The 27,901-nt window shown below is 38.3% G+C and overlaps 1 protein-coding gene across 2 annotated transcripts in view; it reads left to right on the top strand.

Moving 5' to 3' along the window:
- The window catches only part of DOCK8 (dedicator of cytokinesis 8), an 87,028-nt gene that overhangs the window by 41,123 nt on the left and 18,004 nt on the right, over positions 1-27,901 (top strand). For both annotated transcript variants that reach the window (XM_014881977.2, XM_014882144.2), the window contains 21 exons: positions 1,322-1,439; positions 3,101-3,171; positions 3,849-3,987; positions 5,461-5,562; positions 6,320-6,415; positions 7,492-7,726; positions 8,679-8,843; positions 10,571-10,746; positions 12,346-12,441; positions 13,385-13,480; positions 14,264-14,413; positions 15,830-15,943; positions 16,809-16,964; positions 19,638-19,777; positions 20,362-20,531; positions 21,825-21,970; positions 22,664-22,846; positions 23,462-23,597; positions 24,230-24,317; positions 25,957-26,053; positions 26,745-26,879. In XM_014881977.2, the coding sequence (XP_014737463.2) occupies positions 1,322-1,439; positions 3,101-3,171; positions 3,849-3,987; positions 5,461-5,562; positions 6,320-6,415; positions 7,492-7,726; positions 8,679-8,843; positions 10,571-10,746; positions 12,346-12,441; positions 13,385-13,480; positions 14,264-14,413; positions 15,830-15,943; positions 16,809-16,964; positions 19,638-19,777; positions 20,362-20,531; positions 21,825-21,970; positions 22,664-22,846; positions 23,462-23,597; positions 24,230-24,317; positions 25,957-26,053; positions 26,745-26,879 (2,809 nt within the window). The remainder of the gene's footprint in view (positions 1-1,321; positions 1,440-3,100; positions 3,172-3,848; positions 3,988-5,460; positions 5,563-6,319; positions 6,416-7,491; positions 7,727-8,678; positions 8,844-10,570; positions 10,747-12,345; positions 12,442-13,384; positions 13,481-14,263; positions 14,414-15,829; positions 15,944-16,808; positions 16,965-19,637; positions 19,778-20,361; positions 20,532-21,824; positions 21,971-22,663; positions 22,847-23,461; positions 23,598-24,229; positions 24,318-25,956; positions 26,054-26,744; positions 26,880-27,901) is intronic.

Here is a 27,901-nt window from a genome sequence, read left to right as displayed (position 1 = left end):
ACTTGCACATAAGATAGTAAGGAAGAGAGGTCTTTGATGTGACAGGCAGAAGTACCATTCTGAATGAAGGGAAAGGCAAATTACAAGCTAGTTTTTTTACTAAGGCATGCCATGTCTCATGTAGCACATGTTGGTTGAAAAGAGTACCTTGGACTGTGTAATTGAACAGTAATATCATGTTGTGACACGTGGAAATCAGGAGAATAAACCACAGTTTTCTGGGTCTTGGGACACAATAAATGGAAAATGAAGTGTCTGACTTAATGACAATATTCTCCAAGGCTGCTTGACTTTTTCAGCTGGCAGTGGTACCAAGAAGATATCTGTGATAAGGACAGGGCAAATTCTGTGTGCAGCTTCTGACTGCCACAGATGAAAGAAATTATGAAAGTCCATGAGTAGTCCTTGTTGTTTCTCACTGAAAGCCAGCATTTTTCTTCCAACACTAGTCTTATTCCTTATACTCAGAGGACAAAGTGATTCTCAGTGAGAATCCTGTATCAGATTGGGAAAACAAGACAGTAGATAGACATAATAATGATTCCAGAATCCAGGTCTACCTGAAATCTCGGATTTGCTGTAAACTTCACCAGAGAAAAATCTTTCTCTTCTGATGTATAATTCCAATAGAAGAGTCAAAATATTAACTCTTCTATTGGAATTAAACATCAGAAGATGACCCATGCTGCCATATTCCTCACAGAAATTAAAGTTGCTTTTTATGTTTAGTGATATGTTCATGTACAGAAGCTAGTAAACAGCAAAGTGTGCTATATTTCAAAGCATTATTCGTATCATTACTAATAAGAGGTGGCTTATGGAATTATTGTTTCAAATTTTCTTATTTGTATTTACTCAGGTTCATTGATACTGCTTTTTGGTTTGTATAACCTGGAAATATATGCCTTTTTTTTTTTTTGCTATAAGCTACACATGTATGAACTTCAGTTGTTGATTTCCTTTTTTTTATCACCTCTGAGTGATTCTTTCCCCCTTCCAAAATCTGTTTATTCACATATAGAAAGGAGCTACTTTCTTGAGAGATTCCTGGTTTTCATTACATCAAGCAAAGATAAGTTTGTTTGTAACAGAACATAGCTTAGTGTACATTAAATCTTAAACACAGGATGTTCTATGTGTCACACCAAGAAATTACCTTTTCTTTGTGGACTTCTGAAATAGAGTTCTGACTAATATTACACTATGTAGGTGGAATTGAAGGACACGGAGAGGAATGAGCAAGATGCTAATTTGTTCACTTAATTTTCAAATAGGAGTGCGTATCATTTACCCATTTTATTCTTCCTTATCTTTCTTCCAGGAATCTCCTCTATGTTTACCCTCAGAGGCTTAATTTTGCTAACCGGCTGGCTTCTGCAAGGAACATTACCATCAAGATCCAATTTATGTGTGGTGAAGACCCCTCCTGTGCAATGCCGGTAATAAATGCTGAGATTTCTTAGCAGGCTTTTACATGCATTCCTGAGAAACCTCTGAAGAGAGAAGTCTTTATTTACTTCCCATCACCACAGATTCTGATGGGGTCTCTAGGAAACCTAACACAGAGTGCTTGAGAAGCTTACTTTCTCATCCTAAAGTGGGGCCATACTCCTTACCCACAACTAAAAAGACTTGTCATTCTAGTGGAACCAGAGGCATATTGCTCTCTCTTTCTACCGTATTTTCAGAAGAATGACGAAATATTACATCAGTAATCCATCATATGGAATTTCTAAATAAAAAAATTCACAGAGCTTCAGGAACCTTTTAAGAATGATGTAGTCTATTTTCCAGGGTAACTCTTCTACATGCGCTATGTTTTCACAAGTGCTCAGGTATTATGCTGAAAAGTAAAAGTCGGAATCTTCATTGCCTGAACATGAATGCAGTATTGGTAGAGCTTTCAATGTTTGAAACACATTGTGTATTAGGGCATACGTGTACACTATTAGCAAGCAGACAGTCCTATCTATGTTCAGGTTATTCAACATCTCTCACTGTAAGATCATCTATTCAACTTTACCAAGCTTCAGAGGTTCAGTTTGAAGTGTTCTAACCCAGATATCTGTGTCAGCCTGAATTTTTTTTTGTATTTTCAAGACAATGTTGTTGGCTACTTGAGAATGACATTGAGACAAAAGTTTTCTGTGGTTTTATGCGTTGGAGAAGGAAAACAATGAGTGGAAATACTGCTTTGAGGAAAATTTAGTCTGTCGATCTGTTGGACCAAGGACTATCACCCAACTGGCCTTTATCAGTGTGCTGACATTGTTTAGTATATACTTCACAGCCTTGCTCTACATAACCTGTGGACCTGAAATCAAAGCATCAGCAGTGGTTTCCAAGCCACATTTCTTCCAGAGCTAGAGCTGTGCCATGTGAATGTAGCACCTTCTTTTACACAATACTGCATTGTTGATTTCCTTAAACTCTGCCTGTGTTATGATTAGGGTTTGACAAATAGTTAGGATAGACACAGTTCGTCTGCCTTCCCTCTCCGCTGTAAGTGACCTTCCTGTAAATACGGATAGATATACTTGCACAGTGCAGAGATTCTTGTCTAAGCTCCTCTCCCAGGGCTCCCTTTAAATTATTTGATTTCAAGACCTTACCACGGACATGTGTCTTAGGAAAGCAAATCTAGAGCCAGAAATGCCTATTTGTCTTCATTGATTTTAAAGGGACTTCAGACCTCTAAGGTAAGGTGAGATGTATCTCATCCTGAATTAGCAGGCTACAGCTGAAAACCAAAACTTCTAAAAATACTTCTTATTTAACTTTTTAGCACTTACATAAAGACTGTGACAACATGTAAGTGGCTTACAATAACATTTTTCCTATGACTCGTAGGTTTTTAGTTCATAACTAAATAATGTGACATGAGGTAGTCAGTGACTAGAAATAACTCTGCTCCATTTTCCTTGTGTTTTACCCTGAATGGAGTATGGTGATTAGTAATGAGACATTTATGCCAGCAAGCTAAATTAAAATTGAGGAATCATTTTAAGTCTTGAGATACTGTCTTAAAACTTATATAAGATGACTATAAATAAATGCTGTAGTCCTGATTGCAGTTACTTTTCTATTCTTCTTAATGTAGGTAATTTTTGGGAAATCTTCAGGTCCAGAATTTGTCCAAGAAATATACACAGCTATCACATATCATAACAAGTAAGTGCTGTTATTATATTACGACTTGAGAAGTATTAATCATGATCTCTTTATGTAATTGTTACCCTACATAGTTCATCAATGAATGCCACTTCAAACATTTATGTTTTGTGCAATTTATCATATCTAATTTGGGTTGCTGCATTCATTTGCATGAGTGACTGTTTTATAAGTGACTATTGCTTTTCTTGTTTGAAGCTTTTTAGTAGTTGAGAATATTCCTACCAAGAAGATTAAGGAGCAAGAATCAGCGCAACTTTTAAGATCATTCACCGCAATGAATTCATAGATCCAAGAGAGCTGAAGGGATATTCTCATCCTCATGAATAAGAACTTGGGATTTAGGATTTGCAGAATACTTATTCAAGAATTCAAAACAGAGATTGAAACCTTGAGATAGGTGGAAGCTGAAACTGTCCAGCTGATACTGTCTGTTTTGTTCTGATTCAAAACTATAGATTGTTCATAAATATAACTTCCAGATTCATAATTCATAAAAATATTTCAGTTCCATAAAAATTATGTGTGTATATATATGTGTATTTTGTTTAATTCAGTTCTGTTTTCGGGGTTTATCTGGTTTTATAGCCATAGCATCTAAAAACTGACTGGCAAATTTGCCTCTTGCTCGGTCTTATACTTACATTGGGAACGTGCTTGATATGTTTTTTAAACAGATCCCCCGACTTCTATGAAGAAGTGAAAATTAAGCTGCCAGCAAAACTCACAGAGAAACACCATCTACTGTTCACATTCTATCACATCAGCTGCCAACCAAAGCAAGGAGCATCTGTTGAAACCCTCCTAGGGTATTCAGTAAGTTCCATGTGATACATAAGAGTGGGTGTGTGGGGGTGCATGTGTGTGTGTGTCTGTGTGTATCCCATGCAAACAGACTCTCTGCTTGTCAAGAATTTTGTCATTTGTTCCCTTTCTGGTTATGGCAATACATCAAAACAAGTGGAAGGTCTTAGTGTGAGTTCATAGAAACTAGATGTCGCCTGAGATGTGTTACATCCTCATCCTATAATTGTACTGTTAACTGCCTTTGAACTTAATGAATTCATCTGATTCAACTGAAATATGCACCTACATATTTGCAACAACAGTGCTTTGTAGCACATAATCTCATTATGTTAGATTCCATTTATTGAAAAAAACCCCTAAAACATATGTAACCAATTATTACTGTTACCATGTTCATACATGAGCTAACAGATAATGTAATGGTGCTTCATTTCTGTTCTAAATTGTCTTTTATCCACATAAAAATTTTAAAAATGGACTCTAAAAGCTGCCTTTTTTATCTTCATGTTGAGACTATCATGCCTTAGGTTACAAAATACATGTTGTAGCATAATTTCTCTGACTTTTTTCTTTATCAAAGAAAAAAATGAAAAGATTTTAATATAAAAGGAAAGTATTGAAGATGATGATGCTACAGATTTGAAAATGTCCTAGAGCTGTGATCAGCAACTGAGCTATGGAGTCATACAAGTGCTTTTCATGTGTTCTTGCTATGAAGTTATGAAGTTTGGGAGGCTATTGTGTTTGTGTTTTTTTAGTTGTTTGCTTATTTGCTTCCTTTTTGGCTTTTGGAGTTTTTTAATCACAGTACTGAGAATCCTTTCAAATGGGGTTTCTCTTATGGACAGTTATAGTCCCATCAATATCAGTAGGCTTGTTAAGAAATAAATTAGCTCAGGACCAAGGCTTGACATAGATGAGGACTTAACTTTCAAGTTTCTGTTCACCTAAGTACAAAATGTTTCTGCCCTCTGATGTTCAAATACGCAGCCTCTTCCAGGCTTGAATAAAAACGTGTCCAAATATCAGCACAGGGATATCACAAGTCGGTCTGGAATGATGACCGCAAGGAAGATGTTCAATTTAATCCCAGCAAAACTTCAGCTGTTGATTTGCTTCAATATTAAGAATCGGTGTATTCAAGATACATGATTTTTTAAATAAAAATGTGGATTCCACTAAATCCTTCTGATAGGATTAATTAGAAAAATGTGTGTCACACATGAGAAGCTCTGTGTTTATTTTCTTCGAAAGAGGTGGTTTGTAAAAAAAAATAAAACAGCCTTGTACATTTTTCTACAGTAGCTATCAGCTATCTTTGAATTTAAAATACAAAGAAATTACTGTTGAATGGGTTGGAGCAGAGAGGCTTGGGTCAATATCTCATTTGTTGTTTTGTTGACTGTATCTAACAAATTAAATAAATAGGCCTAATCATATAGCATCAGGAATATTGCTGTGTTTTCTCTTCATTTGTTTCAGTGGCTGCCAATTCTATTAAATGATCGTCTTCAAACTGGACATTATAGTCTTCCTGTTGCATTGGATAAACTGCCTTTACACTATTCAATTCACTCTCCTGAGGTAACAAAAAAAATTATTGAAAGATAGTATTCTCCTAATGTAGGAGAACATCATAAGTGTTTTACAAACTAACATTGCTGTCTACTGGTAGGCTGTGCCTCCTTTTTGTTCTTTAAAAGGGGAAAGTCTGAAGAAAAATGTTGTTGTTGTTATTATTGTCACTGGTGTTATTATTTTATATCATTATAGAGTTCTTTTAGAGGTTAGCTATGCAAGGAAGTTCTTGTAAATTGTCTAATCAGGGATACATTTGTTTAGACAGTGTCAAGAGAATAATTCCATTTCTTCCATAGGATAATTTGTTGGTTTTTTTTCCCCTTTGGCTTTGTGGGAGGGGGAGTAGAAATGGAATCAGGTAGTATTACTGGGGCAGAAAACCATGCCCTCTCAGTAAACATGGCAGGTAGGAAACTAGTCCAGAGGGTTTAAACTGCATCACATCACCATGGAATGCTTGTGACAATGCTTTGACCAGGAAATTTTAGCTTTAACAATATCCCATCAGGAGATGTGTATTTACATGGTCTGTACTAGACATCCAGCTGAAATTTTCTAAATTTCCCTGTTCAGTGCATCAACTTCTGTCCAAATGTCCATGACAACGAGGAGATGCTTAGCTGTCATACTCTGTGTGGCACTGAATTTGGACGTCTAAAATGAAGTGAATAGTGGGAATACCCTATAGAACTCCACATAAACAGACTTTCTGTTTGAGCATTAAAAGGAAGATGATTCCCTACTTTTTTTTCCATCACAGAAAATTCCTTCTCAGATGCCACCTATAAAGTGGGTTGAAGGACACAAGGGTGTTTTCATTGTTGAAGTTCAAGCTGTGTCATCTGTTCACACCCAGGTAAGGCATCAGAAATAACACACAGCTGTAGTTTCATTTCAAAGAAAATTCAAATGTTCAGACCAATTTAGCAGGTTTATGAAACAGGTGTTTAAGCCCACACAGTTAAAAAAAAATAAATCAGGAGCTATGGAAATAAGCTGGTATGCTCCGTGAATGAAATCCTTTGGTGAAATTAAATCTACTGGTAGAGGTGAACAAATGAGCACTCTTGGCAGCAAGTCACCTCGAGCAATAGGGAGCCTGGTGTCCTCCCAGCTCAGCAGGGGTCTGCTCAGGCTGTGATTGAAAGTTCTGCAGTCTGTGTCTTTCTGCAGTCTGTGTCTTCTCTTCTTCAAGGCTAGTTCAGACAACGTGTCCACATCTCCAAAGACATAGCACCTCCCCGCCTCTATGGACAGGTTATGCACCACCAGTATGTTTTAAGCAGCTCACTTGTCAATGCCGTGTGTTTGGGGACACAAACACATGAGTGAGACCTCAATGATTCTGGTCATTTAAATGCCGTAGGAAATTGGATTTTTGCCCATTTTAGTGAGATGCTGGTTTGAGGCAGATCGGCTTTGTTTTGTTTCTGCTGCTTTTCAGTGGCTCTTACCCCTTACCCCATTCTATCCATATCCCTAGTAAATATATCCTAACAGGTGAAAGCCCTGTGTTTGAAGCAGGTCCATCACCCCTTTGCAGCATGTTTTTTAAGTAATATGGCTATTTAAATAATAACATGACTTGTAGGTCATGTAGCTGGAATTCAGGTGTGAGTGGCAGAGGGACTATAGACCTATGGTGTGACAAGAGTTTTATCAGATAGAAGGAAAAGTCTTCTCATTACATGAAAATCAGAAGCAATCAGTTTAGGGAGGGCAATAACAGTCTGAATTTGAACCAGATGAATAGGAGCAAACAAAACACTGTGACAACTGCTTTACAAGTTCACTCAGAGAAGCCACTACTGAAAGCCAGAAGGGTGAAAATCTTTTGTTTCATCCCATGAGGTGGCACAATCAAGCTTTTCTTAGCTAGCAGTAGCCTGAAATATATCAACTTTGTTAACTGTGATTGCACTGTATTTGCAGGACAACCACCTGGAGAAGTTCTTCACCTTGTGCCATTCTCTGGAAAGCCAAGTGACATTCCCCATTCGAGTGATGGATCAGAAGATTACAGAGGCTTCACTGGAGCATGAACTGAAACTCAGCATTATCTGTTTGAACTCTTCACGCCTTGAACCTCTTGTCTTATTTTTGCATTTGGTACTAGATAAACTTTTCCAGCTGGCTGTACAGCCTATGGTCATAGCTGGCCAGACAGGTACTTACTGGTTCATGGCCTTCAAGAGGCTTTGCAAGCAATCTAAAAATGTGGGGGAAATGGTTGCTAAAATATTCGGGCTTGGATTTAGTATTTAGGGTAGCACACTTCAGAAAGTGTTGTGCTGCTCAAGACAGTTTCACTGCACAATTTAATCAGTTTTTAACTGACTTACTGCTTTTTGTCCTTCCCCCTACATACAAGACTCTTAGTCTCTAGTTGGGAGGTACATTAAATTGTAGTAATTTATTTATCTGAAAATATAGGTCAGAAAATGGGTTGTGGTTCAACTTTGTTTGGAATTGAGTTGTTTTGCAAGTAAAACACCAGAAAAATCACTATCCTACAACTGACACTGCTGTCTGCACCATATCCTCTGCCCAAATATCTCTAGACAGAGTTGTGTGCTCTAGAATGAGCACACAACCAGAGACTATAATACTGAAGAATGATTTCTGTTTTACTGAGGTACCAGTTGCCTGTAACATATGTTAAGTCCAGAAGAATGGCATACTTGCAGACAGTGGTGTAGTTCATTTCCTTTCTCATTCAGATAAATAGCACTTGTCATCCACTACAATATTTGTGCTAAAGCCTGTTAGCTTGTATCTGTCTTTTGCTGGACAGTAATGAGACTTAGTATTCTTCAAGAAGATGTTTTATAGGAAATGTGTGAAGACGATTGGAAGTGTAATTAAGAGTTACATTCTGCTTTTATGTAGCAGAAAGTGACAGAATAGAAGTGATTAGATTGAAAGTCAGTGGGTCTGCTGAAGAGTGTTGCTTGGCCTATGTAGACTCTTTGGTCAGGCATAGCAATTACTGTCTTAAACTCTGAATTTGTTCAGGTCTGAATTGCACCTTGTAAGATTAGTTGTTGGTATAAAGATTGCCCTTAGTTAATTATTTTATAGCCTTCAGTACTGACTCTATTATTGCCTTTGTTTCACAGCCAACTTCTCACAGTTTGCCTTTGAGTCTGTGGTTGCAATAGTGAATAGTCTCCACAACAGTAAAGAGTTGAGCAAGGATCAGCATGGAAGGAACTGCCTCTTGGCATCTTATGTGTACTATGTATTTCGTCTGCCAGACCCACAAAGAGAAGTGGTCAAACCAGGTATTGTTGGTACAAGGGTTGCAAAAGTATTTTTTCTTGATACATGCTGTTCAGCGTGGTGCTTTTGAGAGAAGGACTAAAGGCATAGACCTGTAAGATAGCAAATACAACTTCTCACACCCAGACTGCCCACCATTTAAGCACTACACTGTTCTGACATACCCTTTTGCTCAGAGGCTGATCAGGGATATCAGTGCTGCAAAGACCAATATGAACTTGCCCCTCATAATCTCCATCCCTCACTTATTTATTTAAGAAGAAGGGTTGAGGTGGGAGGTTTCCACGGCTACAATCAATGTTGGAACTTTTTGAAGATGAATGCAATAGAGATTGCCTAAACTGAAACTTTTTCTAGAAGAATTTCTTTCATGAGCTAAAATGGCCTTAAGATGCCAATTTTTTACTGACCTGTGCATCAGTAAATTGCTTTCCATGTGAAGTAACCTACTGCTAAATGGTATAGTGCCAAGCTTACCCAATATCTCCTTTGCATTAAGGATGTCATTGGAGGATAAAATGCTATATGACCAGCAGGTTTAGACAGCTGATCCTTCTCCTTTTCTCAATCATGGTGAGGCCATGCCTGGAGTGTAGTGTCTAGCTCTGAATTCCCCAGTACAAGAGAGACACGAACATGTTAGACAGAAACGTGCCAAGAGCCACAAAAAGACAGAGTGTGAAATGTCTCTTCAACCGAAAGCTGGGGTCTTCAGCCTGGAGAAAAGAAGCCTCAGGGAGGATCTTCACTACACAAAGAGCTGAAGGGAGAGTGCAAAGACAGAGCCTGGCTATTTCCAGTGGCACACCCAGTGACAAGATCAGAGGCAATGGGCACACACTGAAACACAGAGAACATGAGGAAACACTTCCTTTGTGGGTGACTGAGCACTGGTACAGGTTGACCAGAAAGGCTGTCCAAGCCTCTCACCTTGGAGATAGTAGAACCCCACCTGGTTGTAGTTCCAGGCAGCTGACTCAAGGTGACCCTGCTTGAGCAGAGGGGTTGGACTAGATGGCCTTCAGTAAGCCATTCCAACCTCAACCATTCTGTTATTCTGCTGCAATCATTATCCTATACCCTATAGGATTAATTTGATTAATTGGTATGTGTTAAATAACTTACCACAAGCAGCTGTGCTGTGGGAGCTAAAGATATGTCAGCCTCTTTCTCTTTTGAGTATTAATTTAGATGCCCCTTGAGGGACATTTTGACTGATGTTGGAATATGCTAAAATCTGTGAACTCACATACACTTAGGAATTCTTTGGAAAAATATGGTCTGTGGTAAAACTGAATCATTACATGACATAATTTAATGAAATTCCTGATGGCGGTGCTCCCTGCCTCCTTGGATACTTCAAACATAGTATTACATCATATGTATTTTGTGTTCAGGCCTGTGACTATTGTCTTAATCTACAGCAAATTAAAAAGAGATGAAGGCAAGAAAGAACTATTTTAATAGTGCTGCTACTTAGTTAGCCCTATTGATCTTTTGGTACTGGTTGTGCAATCACCCAGTGAGCTGTTGACTGGGGTGATACCTGTAACTTGTCATTCAGTGCCTTTGTAGACTGCTAGTGAAGCAGTTGGTAGTGGGCTTTTCAGGAGTTTTATTCTTTTCAAAATGCTGATGTTATAACACCACTGAGCAAAACTGGCTTGAACCTAGTGTTTTTCTCATATATATATCCTTTAGTCTTAATTCAAACATCTTGCTGTGGCAGGTGGAGGCAGCAGTGCCATTTCAACAGAATCTCGTTACTACACCTTTGGACGCACTTCCGCAGTGTCTGTTGGAAGTAAACTCCTGCAGAGCCGAGTGATAAGCTGCAGCAATCCTGACATCACTGTTACGCAAGCTGCTACTGATGAGGAGGTCAAAAGCATCATGGCATCCAAGGTAAGAGAAGAACAGTATGACTCAAAATCTGTCTTTGAGGGTTGGATATGCTCCTTGTAAATGCACTGTATGTATCACCAGAAGCATTTTCTGATTTGGCATAGATACATGCTAAATTTTACTGCTAAATTCTGATGTCTCTTATCAATGGAGAGCAAGAAGTGAGAACTCTATCTCTTTTCTGTGACTTAGACACTTCACAGGGGCATTTGCTTTTTTCTGATGTGCATCACTCTCCTGTTATTCCAGATATTTCTGTTCACATCTGGTGACCTGGTCTGGTCCAAGTCATAGAGTCAGTGCAGTCACAGACCTTTCTTCCTTTTTTTGTTTGTTGTTAAATAGTTTCCTATTTAAAAAACAAAAAAAAGTCAATTATATTACAGCCCCATAAAAGAAACAGCCCCATTGCTTTATATCAGCTACAGTGCAGATGGCATGTGTATAATTTGCACCTGGGTCTTTCCAAATACTTCATTCAATCATGGAGTGAAATACAAGCTTCCTCTGCATTCTCATCCACTGCTATGTATACCACCAATGGCTTGCAGGACAGAAATGTCAACAACATCCAAGAGGAAAGACTTTACTTCCCTGATTGGCACTTCCCTGATCTACAGTGTCCCAGCCCGTCTCAGAGCTTTATAAGGACAGTTGTGCACAGCTGTATGGGGAAACAAAAATCTCGAGTTTGCTGCTCAACTGGAATGAAAAGCTGGAGCTTTATCCTCTGGCAAAAGCAGGATTTTTTCTGCTGTGCTGCTAGTTGCAGCCCTGCCAGAGCTCTGCAGCAGTACATCTGATGAGGTCTGAACTGTATCCCCCCATGCTTTTCTTTAAGTGTTATATATGTAAAATATTGCTTCTCAAGTAGATTATTTTCAGTAATATTTTGAGGTTCTTTCTCTATTGAATGAGCATGTGCCTCCCCATCTAAAATGAATAGGTACTGGTCTTCAGCTAATTAAATCAGAACTAGTTAGATAAACAGGCTCTGACAATTTATTTGATTTATTCATATGGGCATATATATCCATCCACAGCAATTTTTAATAATGTAGATTTGAATTTTATGACTTTTACTCTGATGTACTGTGTCCGAGGAGAAAAAGAAAACCAAACCAGAGCTCAAGGCATTTTTCTGAATTAATACAAAATTACAGTGTTTGATATTGATAAAAGTAGCAATTTACAACTGGTTACTGCCGTTTCACTGCCTCTTAAATTGACATAACTTTTAATGGAAGGAAGACTTCAAGCGGCTAATTATTTTCGATGTAGAGCTGGAGATAAACTTACACCTTTTAAAGGGTGAATGGTATTCTCCAAAGTACAGCTGCAGTGCTGCCGTTGGGCACGCGATGGCAGTGCTGGCATTTGCACCCTCCTCCTGCTGCTGCTGCTCTCAGGTGGTCTTTGTTCCTGAGTGGGAAAGGGGATGGGAAGAAGGAAAGAGAAGAACTGTTTAGATGAATGTCTGTGCATACCTTAAAAAAAACCCAAACAACCCCCTCCCCTGCAGGTGATTTCTTCTCTGTTAATTAGATTAAGTTATGGATGAATTTACTATTATGTATTTCTTCCATCTGTGTCCCTCAGCCTATGGATCATAGCTCCAGTCGGATGTCTTACTACGCTGAAGGAACAAATGACATGTCAGGCCTTTGTGCAAGCACAAGACCATCCAATAAAAAGGTAGGCTATGGCTATGCATGAGGGAGCTCCTTACAGAACCTGGAGCGTCCTGAGATAGTGCTGGCAATTAGCACTAATAAATGTGGAGAGGGAAGCAACCGAACCAAATATCAACCAGTTTTATCAAAGGAATTAGAGATGAGATATTGAATCAGTGGGTAAACATTACTCAAACTTTTTTGCTTCTGCTCAAGAGTCTTTAGATTCTTTATCCAGATTTAGACAAGTAGCAGCCTGTCTGAATCCTCCCTTTGCTATCTTTCTCGAGGTCTTAGAGCCTCAGTCGTTTTCCACTGCTATTTACCTTTAGATACATGTCTTTACATGTTACAGTAAACTCCATTCAGAAACGTTTGCCTCCTCTTTCTTCTGTAAAGAATTATTTTCTTTGTCCGTTTTTGTAGCTTTAGAACCAAGCTTTTTGTAGTCCAGATTTGAATTTCCTGAAAGTTTAGATAATTGGGATTGTGTGTCTTGTGTTCAGATCTCACTGTAAAAGGTATTGTCTCCAACTACAAATGTCTGTACAAGGTCTGCTGTCACTATTTCTCTGTCCTTCTCTTTCACTGCACAGTCAATCTTACTTCTACCTTTCCTCAGAAAAACATGGATGTGCTAAACAAAAACACTTAGCAGGTAGTGGGAAACATGACTGCTCCCTATTGTGCATGACAGTGACCTGAGAATAGTCCAAAGGCATTTCCCTCTTCAGTTATCTATGGTTCTGGATCCACAGAAAAATGAGCCTCAAAGTTTGTTACCAAAAGCAGTCTTTAGATGTCAGTTTGGTCGAATCTGCCTTCTGATCTTAAAAAGAAGCCCACACATCCCCATCCAGTTGCTCACCCTCCATTATGGAGAAGTTTCCCACAGGGAAGATGTTGAAAATGAAAGATGAGTTGATCGGAAAACCATTTTCCAACAGTCTATGTTTATTATCTAGCATTTCCATGAGGAACTGGCATTGCAGATGGTGGTCAGCACGGGCATGGTGAGAGAATCAGTCTTCAAGTATGCCTGGTTCTTCTTTGAGCTCCTGGTAAGACTCAACAGTGGTATTTTTCAATCAGATAATGGTGACATGTGGTAGGTGCTCTGGACACAGATTCAGATGGGCAGTGGCCTCTTCAGTTATTCAGCCTTGTATAAAAGAGAGGTCTCAGATAATGAAAGTACAACTAAAGAATTCTTCATATTCACCCTCTTTCCTCATTATGGCAGTGATGGCAAAGTTCTGCATAAACTACATGAGCAGTAGTCCACAGCTTGCAAAAGACTGAGAGACACTCAAACATCACCCTTCCTTATTGGTGAATATCTGTTCCTGTCTTTTCCGTTTTATTAAAAACATGGAGCAGTGACAAAGCTCCACAAACTCACAGATCTACAGAGCCCTGTGGTGATGCATGTCGGTGGAAAAAATATACTAATTTCCACAGTCGTCATGCAAATAATGCAACATTAGGTCAAAAAATAAGAATTCCACAGTGTCACTCCCTGTCTGTCATCATGAAGGGCAAAAGCTGCAAGCAGCAGCATTTTAAAACTGCAGATGCAAGGGGTTGGAGGAGGGTAATTCTGATTTCAGGTACTGAGAGTAGCCAACTACATGAATATGAACAGGAATCAATGTCTGTCTGTATTTGAGTCGCAGACCCTCTATTGTCATTGCTATGTAGGATTTATCATGGCAGCTCTGTGAAAATAAGTGATTAAATTCAGGGAAAAAGAAGTAGGAAATCTTACTCTTACAAACAAACGTAAAGCACTATTTTACCTCCAGTCTGGGCATTTTTTTAGTATTCTTTCTTCTGCCTTGCAGATAAAGAGCATGGCTCAGTATGTTCACAACACAGAGAAGCAAGATAACCAACGAAGAAGCCGGTTCTCTGATCGTTTCAAAGATGATATTACTACTATAGTTAGTGTGGTTACTTCAGAGATTGCTGCACTTGTAGTCAAACCACCCAAGGTTAGTAGATGAAATAAGCACTATGGATCCTTGCTTCTCATGTTACATTACACTGAGCTACACTTAATCTCATTTCAGTATTAACAGTGTTGATAGAATTAGGCCAGTACTCTCACATGGACTTTAAGTGAGAGTTGTGGTGGTGTAAACGGCAGCCTTGTGCTCTCTTGGCAGACTGGTTTTGTTCAGTGTGGCTGCAGTGGGCTAGAGGATTCCCTTTCCTATTGACAGGAAAGACTGGACACACGTTTTCAGTTCTAGTAATGCTTCATGCCATGTTAGAGAGCACATCAGACTGTAGCCCCAGCAGGACTTCTTCCTTTTATCCCCCTTTGCAGTTACCCTCTATCCTACTGCATTGTGTTTAATTCCTCATTTGACTTCTCTGTAGCAGTGGGATATGCCATGGGAAAGCAGTGCTCCTCGTGAGTGTTGCAAAAGCCAGCCACAAGTCATCTAACCTGTGATCTCCTTAAAGAGGCACTGGCCACTTGAGAATTGAAGACAAGAAATAAGCCTTAATCCCATTAAATTCTTTCTACTTGTGATGCCTAAAGAAATAGTTATATTCCTGAACAGCAACAAAAAGCTTGAAAAATGAAAAAGTGAATTGTAGCTACCCTGAGGTGCTGCACACCTGTTCTCACTAGTCAGAGGTGCCAGTACAGACAATATTTTTTCTCGGTCATCTCCTGTCAGTTTTGAGCATTAAATGTGTGCAGATCCCTCAGGCATCTTCACTAATTCCTCTTGATGAACTACATAGGCTACTGAGAGTTTATGATTTTAACTGGTATGTTTGAAGTAACTGTAGCCTCATTTTAGAGGATACATGAAGTTTTTTGTGATTCTTACTTGAGGCTGTGTATCTGTGGTAATCAGGCCAATTCCAAGCATACAAGAGCTTAGCTGCTGGATGGTGAACCTCACAGATTTATCTTACCAGTATTTTGTTACTAAGTTTTACAGTTTTACTTAAAATTTCTAAACAAAATACTTGGCATTCCATCGGCAAAGCCAGTGCAGATTTTTCATAATATCTTATGTGTTTTAAGTTCCTAAACCAGCCTTCTCTGATGTTCAATATGAAAAAATGTCATATGTAGTACTTCAGCCAATAAGCAATTCAGAATAGGTCTCAAATTCCATTTTATTATTGTCAGCACGAGGAGCTGCACAAATGAACTGTTCATGCATCCTGTGACATTTCTCTGTGAAACAGTTGAAATAATTTAAAGATGTGATTCTATGCAATTTTAACAAGATCATGCGAACTGGAAAACTGAAACAATCTTGTTCTGTATTTTCCCTGAGATGGCTCTGGGAGCTGATCCCTGCACTATTTTTCATGATTCTAAAAAGTCTTCCACTTTTATGTAAGTTTTATACATCTTAACTGATTTTTTTTTCCCTAAGGAAAGTGAACAAGCAGAAAAAATTAATATCAGCCTGGCGTTTTTCTTGTATGATCTTCTTTCTTTAATGGATCGAGGATTTGTGTTTAATCTCATCAAACATTACTGTAATCAGGTAGGCACCATGGATGATTGAGATTGCATTTGGCTTATGTGTTTTGTTCTGTTTGATTAGTTTATCCATCAAGATCCTTTGAGTTGTGTTAAAGGACTGGGTAAATTTCCTATTTCCTATTGCATATGCAATGAATTTAAAGCCTCTTTTGATTTGTGATCTGCAGCGAAAAAAATTGAGTGGAAGTAAAGACTCCTTTAGAAATGTCATAGCTTGCACTTCTGCAAAACATCCATGGACCACTTTTTTTCCTTTACTTTTTGACTTCCTTTAGCAGTAGGGTCTGCAGATACTACAGATCAACTTTCTGACTCCTCCTGCTGAGTGCTGTGAGGACAATATTCAGATTTTGGGGAGTCACTCAAAATATTACATCTGTCTACTTGCTTTACAAGTATCTGAAAATTAAAAATAGGGAGTATTTTCTTTCTGTTTTGTGACCTGTATGTGTGCAGGTCTGTCAGGTATCTTCACAAATTCTTTCTCTGATGCCACTGTTTATAAGAAGGGAAATGACGAGACCACTGGTGTGCTGTGTTGCTTAGCAAGATGTTTTATGACTTTGCTACAGACTCAGAGTAATTCAGTTTGCTTTTAATTTTTGTCTGCGAAAGACAAAAATATTGTATATTTTTGTTTTGGGAGAAAAGAAGAAAGAAATAATCAGCTGGGGAGCAGGAAGAGAGACATCATCACTGTCAAACAACGAGCAGCTGATGTATGGAAATTAGTTAGGTACAGTGAGCATTTTAATGCATACAGGGCTGTGTGTCTATGTCCTTTTCAGGGAGAAGGATATTTCACTACATGATAATTTAAATAATACTAGGCCATCACTTTACACTTTTTTGTTTGTTTTTCCTAGCTTTCAAACAAGCTGAATTCACTCTCCACCCTGATTTCCATGAGACTTGAGTTCCTGAGAATTCTCTGCAGCCATGAGCATTACCTCAATCTGAACCTCTTCTTCGTGACATCTGCATCTGCTCCAGCATCTCCCTCTCCCTCCTTGTCCTCCCAGGTGGTTGTCCATTAGATAGGTATTGCAAGAACGTCACATGAAGCACATGTAGAAAATTATTTCTATTGCTCTGTATTCAAATACTTAAGTTAGAACCAGCCACTGTTGCATCAGGGAGAAAAATTTCCCACTTGAGAAAAAAGGACAGAAGAAAAAAGGCTACAGGAGTACTACTGAAAAGCGGCATCTACAGGAGTTAAAGCTGAACATGACATAGACACGTGCTCCTCTGGAAACATGCACACAGGAAATGGCTGTTGAGGTAGACACACAAGGTCTAAAAGGAACACAGCTCTGAAGGCCAGTTTAGAGGCACAGCCTTATCCCATCTCCACACAACTGCTAATAGTTAGTTCAATACCTGTTTTGGAGAATTATGGCATGCAGCAGTGCATGCTTTCTGTGTGTTTGCCTTCTAATGGAACTTTTTGCTTTCCAGGTGGAAGTAGAGGGTACCACTATCTAAATTAGTGACTGACACATTGCAATTTTCAATATCCTGGAATAGTGAATTTTTGTTGAGCCTTCATGCTGCTTAAAATAGGATTATTTTTCTTTTTCCAATAGAAGTGTTCTTCTGGGTTTCTCCCCACCACAGTAGTACAGATTCTGCTATATCTTTGTCCATGATTTCTCTGTGGTTTTTTTTGAACAGTGTTCTCCTTTTTTTTTGAACTTTATGATTTCCTGTGTGGAAACACTCAGGTACCCTGAGTAGACCATGCAATCTTCATCATATCTCATTTCTCCAGGAATTTTTCTACATTTTTGGTCTGATACTGACACAGCTCTAGACTTCCTTAATGTCAGGACCTTCCATGATCTTCCTGACCACAGAGTTCACAAACACATCAAAAAAGGAATTGTTGACTGGCACGCAACACGGTTTTGCCAGTCTTGTGCTCTTCTCCTCTACGTTCTATGGAGATGGTTTTCTACAATGGGGCAAAGCCACTGTCAAAGGCTCCTCACGTTTGTTTTCCCCCTCAATGGTCTTGCAGAGGTCAAGACTGGGCTGAAGCATTTCTGTGCAATGCTCCATAACTGCCACAGTGCTTGGAGGCAAGGGGATGGAATTGAAACTAAAAATGATGGGAGGTACAAAAACTGTCTGAGTCTGAGTAATGGAAAAGTTCAAATTCATGGTTTCTTTTTTGAGTGTCATTGCCAAATAATCAGTTGGATGCTAAGATGTGCTATATCTAATACTTTAGTAGGGGTTGTCACAGGTTTGTAATAGTAAATAATATTTTCTTTAAGTTTTACCTGGTCCTAAAAGCAAAGCATCGAAGTCTTAGAGTCAGATATCACAATACATTTGGTTAATACTAATCCTGGATGCCAAAGAGCTAGAAATATGACTCTTCTGCTTATGGGCATAAAAAATAACAGCATAGCTCTTGTGACTAGTTTTATCGAATCAGAGCTTGGCCAACACCAGTTTAATTGATCTTTCCTTCAAGCATCATCATCATCATCAACTCTTTTCTCCTTTAGGAGTAACCTACAGTGTGCAACCTGTGAAAATCAATAAGCATTTTGTGGCCCTTGCATGACTTAATGCACTAACTGACCGCCCTTGCAATAATTTTGATCTGTCTGCAAGAGTGCTGCCCAGCTTGAGTTAGACTTGCAGTAGAAATATGGTCTTGTGAATAAATCTTTTGAAAATTTTTGAGAGAAGCCAAATTCACTTAACTGGGTGCTCTACACTTGACATTATTTCACACAAACATAGTACAGCCAATGCCTATTTGCTTGAGGTTGAATGGGAATTACATGGATCCAATTACATGGGGCTGCTAAGAGACATGGGCTTCATTTGACCAGATAGGAACACAGCTGCTACAGTACTGATACTTCATGTGTTTGGGCTCTGGGACTATTCCCAGGTGACTTGCAGAAATATTGGAAGGAATACTGAAGAATAGAAGTTAAAAACAAAATTTGGACTCATAAAATCCAGTGGCTGCAGTGGGGAGTAGAGTCTAAGACTTATGCTCATCTGAGAAGGGGACAAAAACATTTCAGGTGACCTGTGGCACACACCTATGATTGGAGAAGCTAAAAAGTTCACAGCACATATATAGCAGCAACTTTCCATTCCTGGGCTGGCTGTATATCAGTCACAGCTATAAGTTAGAGCTGTTTGAAGACTGGTCTAAATTATGCCAGCTGCCAGCAAGCTCAGCCAAGGATTTCCAGGGCAAAAGGAAACACTGTACACCTGTCTTTCCTGACCTTACTTCCACACTAGACATCATGGAGGCTGAAGAATGCACAGTGAACTGCTTCTGACACCAAAGTCCCTCTTAATGTAGAGGCAGTTTCTTGCTTTGTGGTTGCTATGCAACAATAAGAACAAGAATGGAGAAAACAATGACTTTGCATCCTGTCCAAGCTAATGAATACAGGGTAGGAATTTTACATTTCAAAAAGTGTAAAATTAGTTGCTCACACAGAATGGAAAGGATGAGTTTGCATCCTAGCAAGCAACTCATTTGAAATCACACACAGATTTTTATTTCACAAGCAGATGACTTCCTCAAAAATGTCCAACCTTCCATTCAAAGTCTGTGGTTTTCCTGTTACTACCTTGACTGTGACTGTGATCTCTTTCAGAAACATTGGTTTCAGTGATCATTCTTTAACACTTCTAATGTATTTCTGCAGAACTCCAGCTCCTGCTCTAGTTTCCAGGACCAGAAGATCACTGGCATGTTTGACCTCTCAGCTGAATACCGTCAGCAACACTTCCTGACTGGCTTACTTTTCACTGAATTGGCAGCAGCACTGGATGCAGACAGTGAGGGGTGCGTATCCTAATTTGCTGATTTTAGAATGGGATCAGGTCACACTGTTACTCTTGGCAAGGTCATAGTTTGACTCCAGGACAGTCCAGCTTCCCCTACTCTTTTCAGTGAGTCACTCTGCAACATAGCAGTGGCCCAATCATGGTTTTATCTGCACTATGTTCCTCCAATGAATAAAAATATATATTTGTGGTGGTAGTATTGGCTGAATAAACAAATTGAGAACAAAAAATTTCAGTTTCTCTTCCCTCTAAAACACCTCTGTTTTTGTCTGAACTTAAGTGTTTAGCTAAACTTTGGCCAGAGTTTGATGCTTTTCTTTAAGCATCTCTCTTTACCACAATGAATTTTTATGGGAAGTTTGAAAGACTTGGGTGCTCTTTGTGGTAAAGTGGCTTGGAGATTTAAGATACCTGTGGTTTACAGGAAACATGAATCTCTGCTCAGAATGAAAGAGATCATCCAGTGCATATTGGTGTTTATTATTTGTTTCTTTCATCTCCTTTCTGTTTGTTAAGTCTTTGATTTATAAGTGATTTGTGCATGATCCATGAATGGAACTCATGGATGTTTTCTGTTAACAGGATTAGCAAGGTGCAAAGAAAAGCTGTCAATGCTATCCTTAGCCTGCTGAGTTCCCATGACCTAGACCCACGTTGCTCCAAAAAGGAGGTGAAGATTAAAATTGCAGCTCTTTACCTCCCTTTGGTTGGTATCATTTTGGATTCACTACCACAACTCCATGATTTTACAAGTAAGACCTTTTTGCTTTTGAATTTTCTAAGAGGGACTTGTCTAAATAATTTATCAAACATAACAGATTAGTCTTGTAAGGTTGAATATTTCTTTACTTAGAAGCAAAAGGGATTTTTACAGACAGGAAAAATTTCATTCTCCTCACATAATGAGGAAGTGATAGACCAGAGATATATCTGTAAGTACTGCGTATCTCTTAGTCTAAGTTTTATGAACTTCCAAATAAAGCCTGCAAAGTCTGCAAGAAATATTTAGTTCTAGATACACTTAACTATTTGTCAGCAGTGAAAATAGTGATACTGACATCATGTTACACCGCAATGATAGAAATTGGATTGTATTCTCTTTTTCTATTGCTTTTTTACTGCCATTACTGTGATACCAGAATTAATTAATTAAAGGTATAAACTTTGAAGAGTACATTTTTTCACTGGTTCTGAAAATATTTCGCATTTAAATGTCTTAACAAAAAATAGTATGAAAATGGTATTTATCACTTTGGATTGGGTGGGGTGAAGCATTTACTATGCATTGGCTAATTAGATCTCACAACATCCTTTTAATCTAAGTATTATCCTTACACCATAGATTAAAAGAGTTATTATGAAGAAGCCCAGGTGTACCAATATGCCTCAGTTTTAGAATGTCTTCCTTTGAGAATCTGTTACAAGATGTTGTGATCCATTCTGAACACATGGGGTCCAGCTGATCACTCACTTCTCTGAAAAACAGAGCTTGCAAAATACAAAATGGATACTCAGAATCAGACAAGATTTTTACAAAATTTAGGTATAAATAACTTCATTTGCTGAAGTAGCAGGTAATAGAAGCAGTTAGGTGCCTGAAATAAAACTTGTCTTTAAGTCAGCAGGGAATACTGGATCTGTCAGCTCTTAGCAGTTGTACATCTTTGTTGAATATTACCAAATCCATGTCTAATTCCTGTGCATATCCTTTTGGCTGAAATTAACTAGAACGGGATGGTTTCAAGTCTTACAAAGCACTGGCTTGGCCTTGAAATTCAGAGATAATCTCATGTTTGCTACCACTTTTTATGTATTTTATGTATTTTATGTATTTGAATAATTTGGCAGTCTTTGCAGATGGCTGCAATTTCTCTTTCTAATGCTGTGCCTTTTTCACTTTGTGCATCAGCTTGGTACATCAGCCAGACAGTCTCAGGGGTGGAGGTGCCAGTTGTTTTGCTAGGTTGCAGACCGATGGAAAACTGTGACATGAGCAGAAGCAACTGGATTGCTCCTGAAGTTCCAATGGGGTATTTCAAATTTAGTTTCAGATACCCGCAGTGGAAAGGGGCGCACAGGAAACCCCGAAGAAGAACAAGAATCTTCAGGTGCAATCAATCAAAACGTGGCCCTTGCCATTGCAGGGAGTCAGTTCAACATCAGGAACTCTGGACTACCTCTGGTGTCACTGGTATGTTCGTTGCTCTGCCAATCTCCTTTCTTCTATGTGTGTTCATCTTCTTTTTTTCTCCTTTTATCCTTTCTTGCCACGGATAGCTACAGTCATGAGAAACTGTGTTTTTGTTTCCTTCAACCCCTACAGATCCTTCATAATCCTTCTGTCATCTTCTCCTATTCTCCTCTAGTTATTTAATTGCTATTTTACCCTACATTGTTCAATTTTTTCTCCCACATGCCTATTTCCATTTCCACACCAAACCTAGACTCATTTTCAGATCAACAGTTGCCACTGTGGCAGCCCCACACTTTCAGTTTTACCTGAATCCATGGATCTAGTATTCAGATGCTTACTTTTCTCTATGTATGGTCTTTCCTCATATGTTTTTTTTTTATCTACTGTGCAATTTGGCTGACACAACTGCATGGCAGGAGGGAAGAAAATGGTTACAGAATCTTTTTCTACATTTTTATAAGGAAATTATTATGCAAACATGTAGCAAACTGGTGCTTCTCTCAGTCTTTCGCTTGCATTCAACTGGTCCTTTCACTAATTACACATATAGTGAAAATGACAATAACTATCACCTGGAAGAGGTCAAATTTCTGAGATTTGATTCCAATGCAATTTAAATAAGATTACTTCACCCAAATGACCTTCCTCTCCTTTTTCTTATTTCAATTGACATTTACTTTGTGTTTCTAGCCCTACAGACAGAGTGCCACATTAGGTCCTGATACTACTCGCAACCTTTTGATCTGTTTCCTCTGGATCATGAAAAATGCTGATCAGAACCTGATACAGAAATGGATTGCAGACCTTCCATCCATGCAGTTGAACAGGATTTTAGACCTCCTCTTCATTTGTGTTTCATGTTTTGAGTATAAGGTAAGTGAAACAAGGCATGTTGTCCTGGTTTAGATCAGTTTTTTTCCTTAAATTTCAGCTGTCCAGGGGAAATTTGTTATTGGCAATGGTTAAATTAGCACTTATCTAATCTAGACAAATTAGTTCAGATAAAATAACTGAAAATAGCCTTCAAGCAAAATGCTGCTGAAACTTTTGAGGAAGTCCTATGAATGTGTCCTAAGTAATTTAATTACTTTTTTTACCTGGGTATTTGAGGGCTATTTTTGGTGGGAATTATACCAGCAACTCCTGTAAGTACTGGACACTAAGGATGACTCTTTAGTTAAGAGCCAGGACTTGATGTCAGCACTCTTCTCTCTGAGAGAGTCTGTCTGAAATGGACCAAATAACCTCTCTGAACTTTAATTTCTTTCTCTGTAGTACTGAACTGCGTCTTTGTTTCTATGAGCAGTATATATTGTACCTCTTTCCTCATTTGCAACATTTGTTAGACTTTATGTATTAATCTATCATATTCATTGCTTTTTGCCCCCTCTACAGGTCTCTCCTGTTGTATTTCATTCTGAAGATGTAACTTGGTTTCGTGATCAAAAGTTGAGGCATTGGTGTTGATTGCTTTAACTTTACTTTCAGGGCAAGCAAAGCTCAGATAAAGTTAGCACCCAAGCACTCCAGAAGTCACGAGATGTGAAAGCTCGATTAGAAGAGGCTTTACTGAGAGGAGAAGGAGCTAGAGGAGAAATGATGAAGCGCTGCAGAATACCAGCTGGTACTTCATACCCTTGTCCCCCCATGCCTTTTGACAGGAACTCAAGTGGCTGTAGACATAAATGAGTTTGTTGGGTTTGTGCACACTATCCATTTTCATCCTTGACCATTTCACTCCCTTTCACCCACCATCCATTCCTTTTCAGAGAATTATTGGTTTTGCATGGATGAAAATATCATTAGGTTCCAACTATCCAAAGTGTAGCTGGCAGTGAGCTTTTCTCATGTGAAGAATATGAAGCCAAGAAAGAAGTTTCAAGATGTTCTAAAAAGTTATGTTAGTATCTAATCAAGAGCCAAGAAATGGTATCAAAGCTGTCACAAATGGTATGAAGACTAAAAACAAATTGTTCATAGCAGAAAAGATTCATTTAATAATGAATGCTTCATTTAATAAATGGAAAAGCGGTGGGTTGGTTTTTGTAGGTTTCTGTACACATTAAGCAAGTTAATACTCTAAAAATCCTAGGTAAAAGAAATTATGAGTCTTTTTACTAGAGCCCTGAACCTGTAAGTTGAATGGTTTTAGTTCTGACAGACTACTACAGAAATACATCTCCTTCTTTTGGTGAGCTATCAGACTTCAGGTGTCCCCTTTTGTTTTAATCTCTCTGACATATATTGCACTCGTAGGGAATGACAGATCAGCAGGGGTAAATGAAAATTTGCGCTGGAGAAAGGAGCAGACGCAGTGGCGGCAGGCAAATGAGAGACAAGATAAGTAAGTAATTTAATGGATCCATACTGCTTTTATTAGAACCAAGCTGCATGGGTTTTTTATGTTTTGTTCTTGTTCCTAGGATGTTTTATTACATAATCAGTAGTTCCAATCCTTTCCCCCTTTTGTCAAAGAGAAAGAAAAAAAAAATATTTATGTAGCTGAAATATCCAGCAAAGAGGTCACAAATACTTGAAAAAGAATTTTAAATAGCTATCTACACATTTTTTCCTTCTTATTAACAGTATGGCAGACATTAGTTAGTGATAGAGTTGTATCAAATACACCACAGAAACTTACTACATTTATTTTGGCTCTTCAGTGTATACAGTATTGTGGTATATGTCTTATCCAGCTAAGCTAGGTTTGACCTGCAATGTTAATACCGAGAAGCTGTTAGCAGGAGTCAGGGAAGATAATGCTTTGAGATTGTAGCAGCTGTTATAAGATATGCCAGAGAAGATCCAGTCAGCATAGTTAATGTACAAAGCTCAGTGGTTGCTGGAAATGGTCCAAACACCTGTAAAGTTCATTAAATTTGTTCAGTTCTTACCCTTACTGGGATTTCTTATAGCACAAAAGTTTTATCAGTCCATTCTGATTTTTGTTGCTTTGAGTCATTGTAGTTAATAACCATATCATTTCTTTGATTTTCTTTCTTAGCCCTTTTCAGAATTTTCTGTTTGTACACTAAAGGATAGGTCTTTGCTCCTCTGGTTTTATATTTGGGTAAATGAATGTAGCAGAGCAGGTACATGTTCTGAAGCTGCTCAGAAGCGTGATTGTAAGGCTATTGCTCCAGCCACAGAAATTCACCTTCAGCCAAAGTCACAGGATCTTTAATCTTAAACTCTGAGAGCAGCCTCTAGCCAGGCAATAGCACCTTTTTGAGCAACTTAGGAAAAAGAAAAATACCTCTTTGCATTTCTGGCAGAGAAGGCATGTGTGAAAATGCAGTTTTGTTAGTAGCTGCTCCTATGCTTATTCAGCTGCAGGGGAACTGCATTACAGACCTTGTCCTTAAGTCTCAGCTAAGAATGTATCATGTATTGCCTTACCACTATCTTCTGTCTTTTATCGATATTTCTGTTCTCTCTTAAATGGCCTGGGACACTGCTGTATGGACCTGCTGTCTTGTTGTCAACAGTCTCAGGAATCAACATTTAAAATTTCCTACATTAAACAATGCTTCTATGCCACTGGGGCAATTTCCACTTTGGTCTAGTCTACTATTTTTACTTTTTTTTAATGGAATTGTCAGATCAGTTATCCATTATTCCATTTTGGAGTTTTGTGTCCTGCTACAGGAAATGCATTCAGAAATTACAGCATAGTTTACTGAACAACTGAACTGAATTAAGTAGCCATTATGCAGATGACTATTAAGGAAGTAAAGCATCTATTCAAACTGTCTAGAGGACTAGTTTTCAAAAGTCCCTTTTGTGACTGCTCTTCTACAATAGCAACTTTCCTGATTTCACTCCATAGTTTTTAAGAAACACTTCTGAGCACTATTGTCATTGTTCGCTCTTATGGGATCATTCAGGATGGTGTGCATTTGTATTCTGGCTTTATTTAAACAGCAGGTAATCTGACTCTTGGGATACCCTTTGCTTACTTTAATTAGAGCTCCTTTTTTCAGGACAAAAGCTGAGCTAGACCAAGAAGCTCTGATCAGCGGAAACCTGGCAACTGAAGCTAACCTAATCATTCTTGATATGCAAGAGAACATCATTCAGGTGAGAAACTGTAGAGGTGGCTTACTACCAATCCCTGTTCCCACAGAAGCCACTGGAAGCAAGATTATTTTTTCCTTTTTTTCTTAGTGCAAAATGTTTTGAGATCTTCTGTAAATTTGTATAGTCTTGAATAGAAAAAAATTCACAGGTAGGGAAGAGAAAACTTCATGCTTGAAAACATGTTAGTAGAAAAGCATTTATCTGCTAGACTTTTGTTGTACTGGGCATTATTTTCACATGACATCACTCATAGCACCTAGTCTCTCCACTGTTTTGGTTGTGAGTTTGATCAGAGCATAGTAGTATGTCTGTATTTAGCCTAGGTGCTCAGGATATCAAGGATGCAAGGGAAAGGATCGTGCATGCCCACCATAGGATCAATTCCCAACCCAAAGTATACATGAAGGATTGGAAAGAACAGAAACAGAGCTTCAGAAATCCCTGCAGAAGCTGACTGAGCTTAAAAATGAATTGGAGAGTCTTCGGAACTTGGAAAACGTTTGGAACATTTCCCCCTCTCTCTTCTTGTTTCCTACAAAAGTGCTTTGAAATTTCTCTGAAGCAGATGTTAAAAATGAAACTCCTAAACTCCTGGATGTCTCATGGGCTGCAGAGCAGAGCTTCAATTCCTGTCTGCCAGTTCATTGCTGAATTACCTCATACAGTTATTGTTTTTCTCCTTCCTATGTAGGCTAGCTTTGCAGCAGAATGCAGAGATAATCTCTTGGGAGGAGTTTTGAAGGTCCTGGTAAATTCTCTTGGCTATGATCAGAGCACCACTTACCTGACTCATTGCTTTGCCACACTCAGAGCACTCATTGCCAAGGTATGCTCTTGATATACTTTTGTTTTCATTCTTCCAATCAAATTAATAGAACAGGATTTCTAGAACAGAGCTGTATGCATTCACTTACCACCTTTCTTTGACATTTATTAAATATATTTTGCATATGTAAATACAAATTACTATCTGTAGGGTTGTTACAGGATTTCTACATCTCTTGTAAGGTTATTTCATTGACCACACAAGATGGAATAATTAAATCCAAACACTCTTGTGGGTTTAGCAGTCTACTGTTAAACATATAAATAAGATTTACTAATAAAAAGATAAGCAATTCCGCACACTTTATTTCAAATACATTCTGATTTTAATTAGGAATTTTAATGCCAAGAACTGCACAAGAATTCCGTAAGTTAAATTTAAATTATTATATTAGCAAGACTAGTTTCCAATCAGATGGGCAGCAGAGAAATCAAAACTCATGAGACATTAAGAGCATCATTCTAGGTTTTTATTTCTAAGATGGGTTTCAAAATTCTAAGTCGATTCTAAGACATTGATACCTTTCATCTTTATTCTTCCTGAAAACTGAGCCAAATCCTCATCTCTCTTCCACTTCTGTATCACCAATAAAAAAACTCCAGATCAGAAAAAAACAACAATAAGAAAAAAAAAAAAAAAAACAACCTAACAAAGCAAAAAACCCCACAAACTTTGAAATATATATGAGGGCAGAAATTGTCTCGAAGTTTTTTGGGTTTTTTTGTAATACATGTTGTAATGGGTTGGGTGCTTCTTCAGAACTCAAAAACCTTTTCAGAATTCATTCTCCTACAAAGAAAAGCAGCTTCAATAAGGAAAAATCTATGAAATGCTTATTTCCCCTAAACTATTCTAAAATACAAATAAGAAACAGGATACTCCGGTCCAATTAATGCCTGTCTGCTCTTAAATGCAGATTGGCTGACAAAGCCTAATTACAGGGTAGATGTCTGAATAGTTATGAAACTAATAATTATGTTTTCATTTTACTTTATCTTTAAGAGCTAACTTCCAATTACAGT

This window comes from Sturnus vulgaris, chromosome Z, assembly GCF_052056855.1.
Source record: "Sturnus vulgaris isolate bStuVul1 chromosome Z, bStuVul1.hap1, whole genome shotgun sequence".
In the NCBI taxonomy this organism is placed as follows: domain Eukaryota; kingdom Metazoa; phylum Chordata; class Aves; order Passeriformes; family Sturnidae; genus Sturnus; species Sturnus vulgaris.
This window is presented reverse-complemented; position numbering and strand designations above follow the sequence as displayed.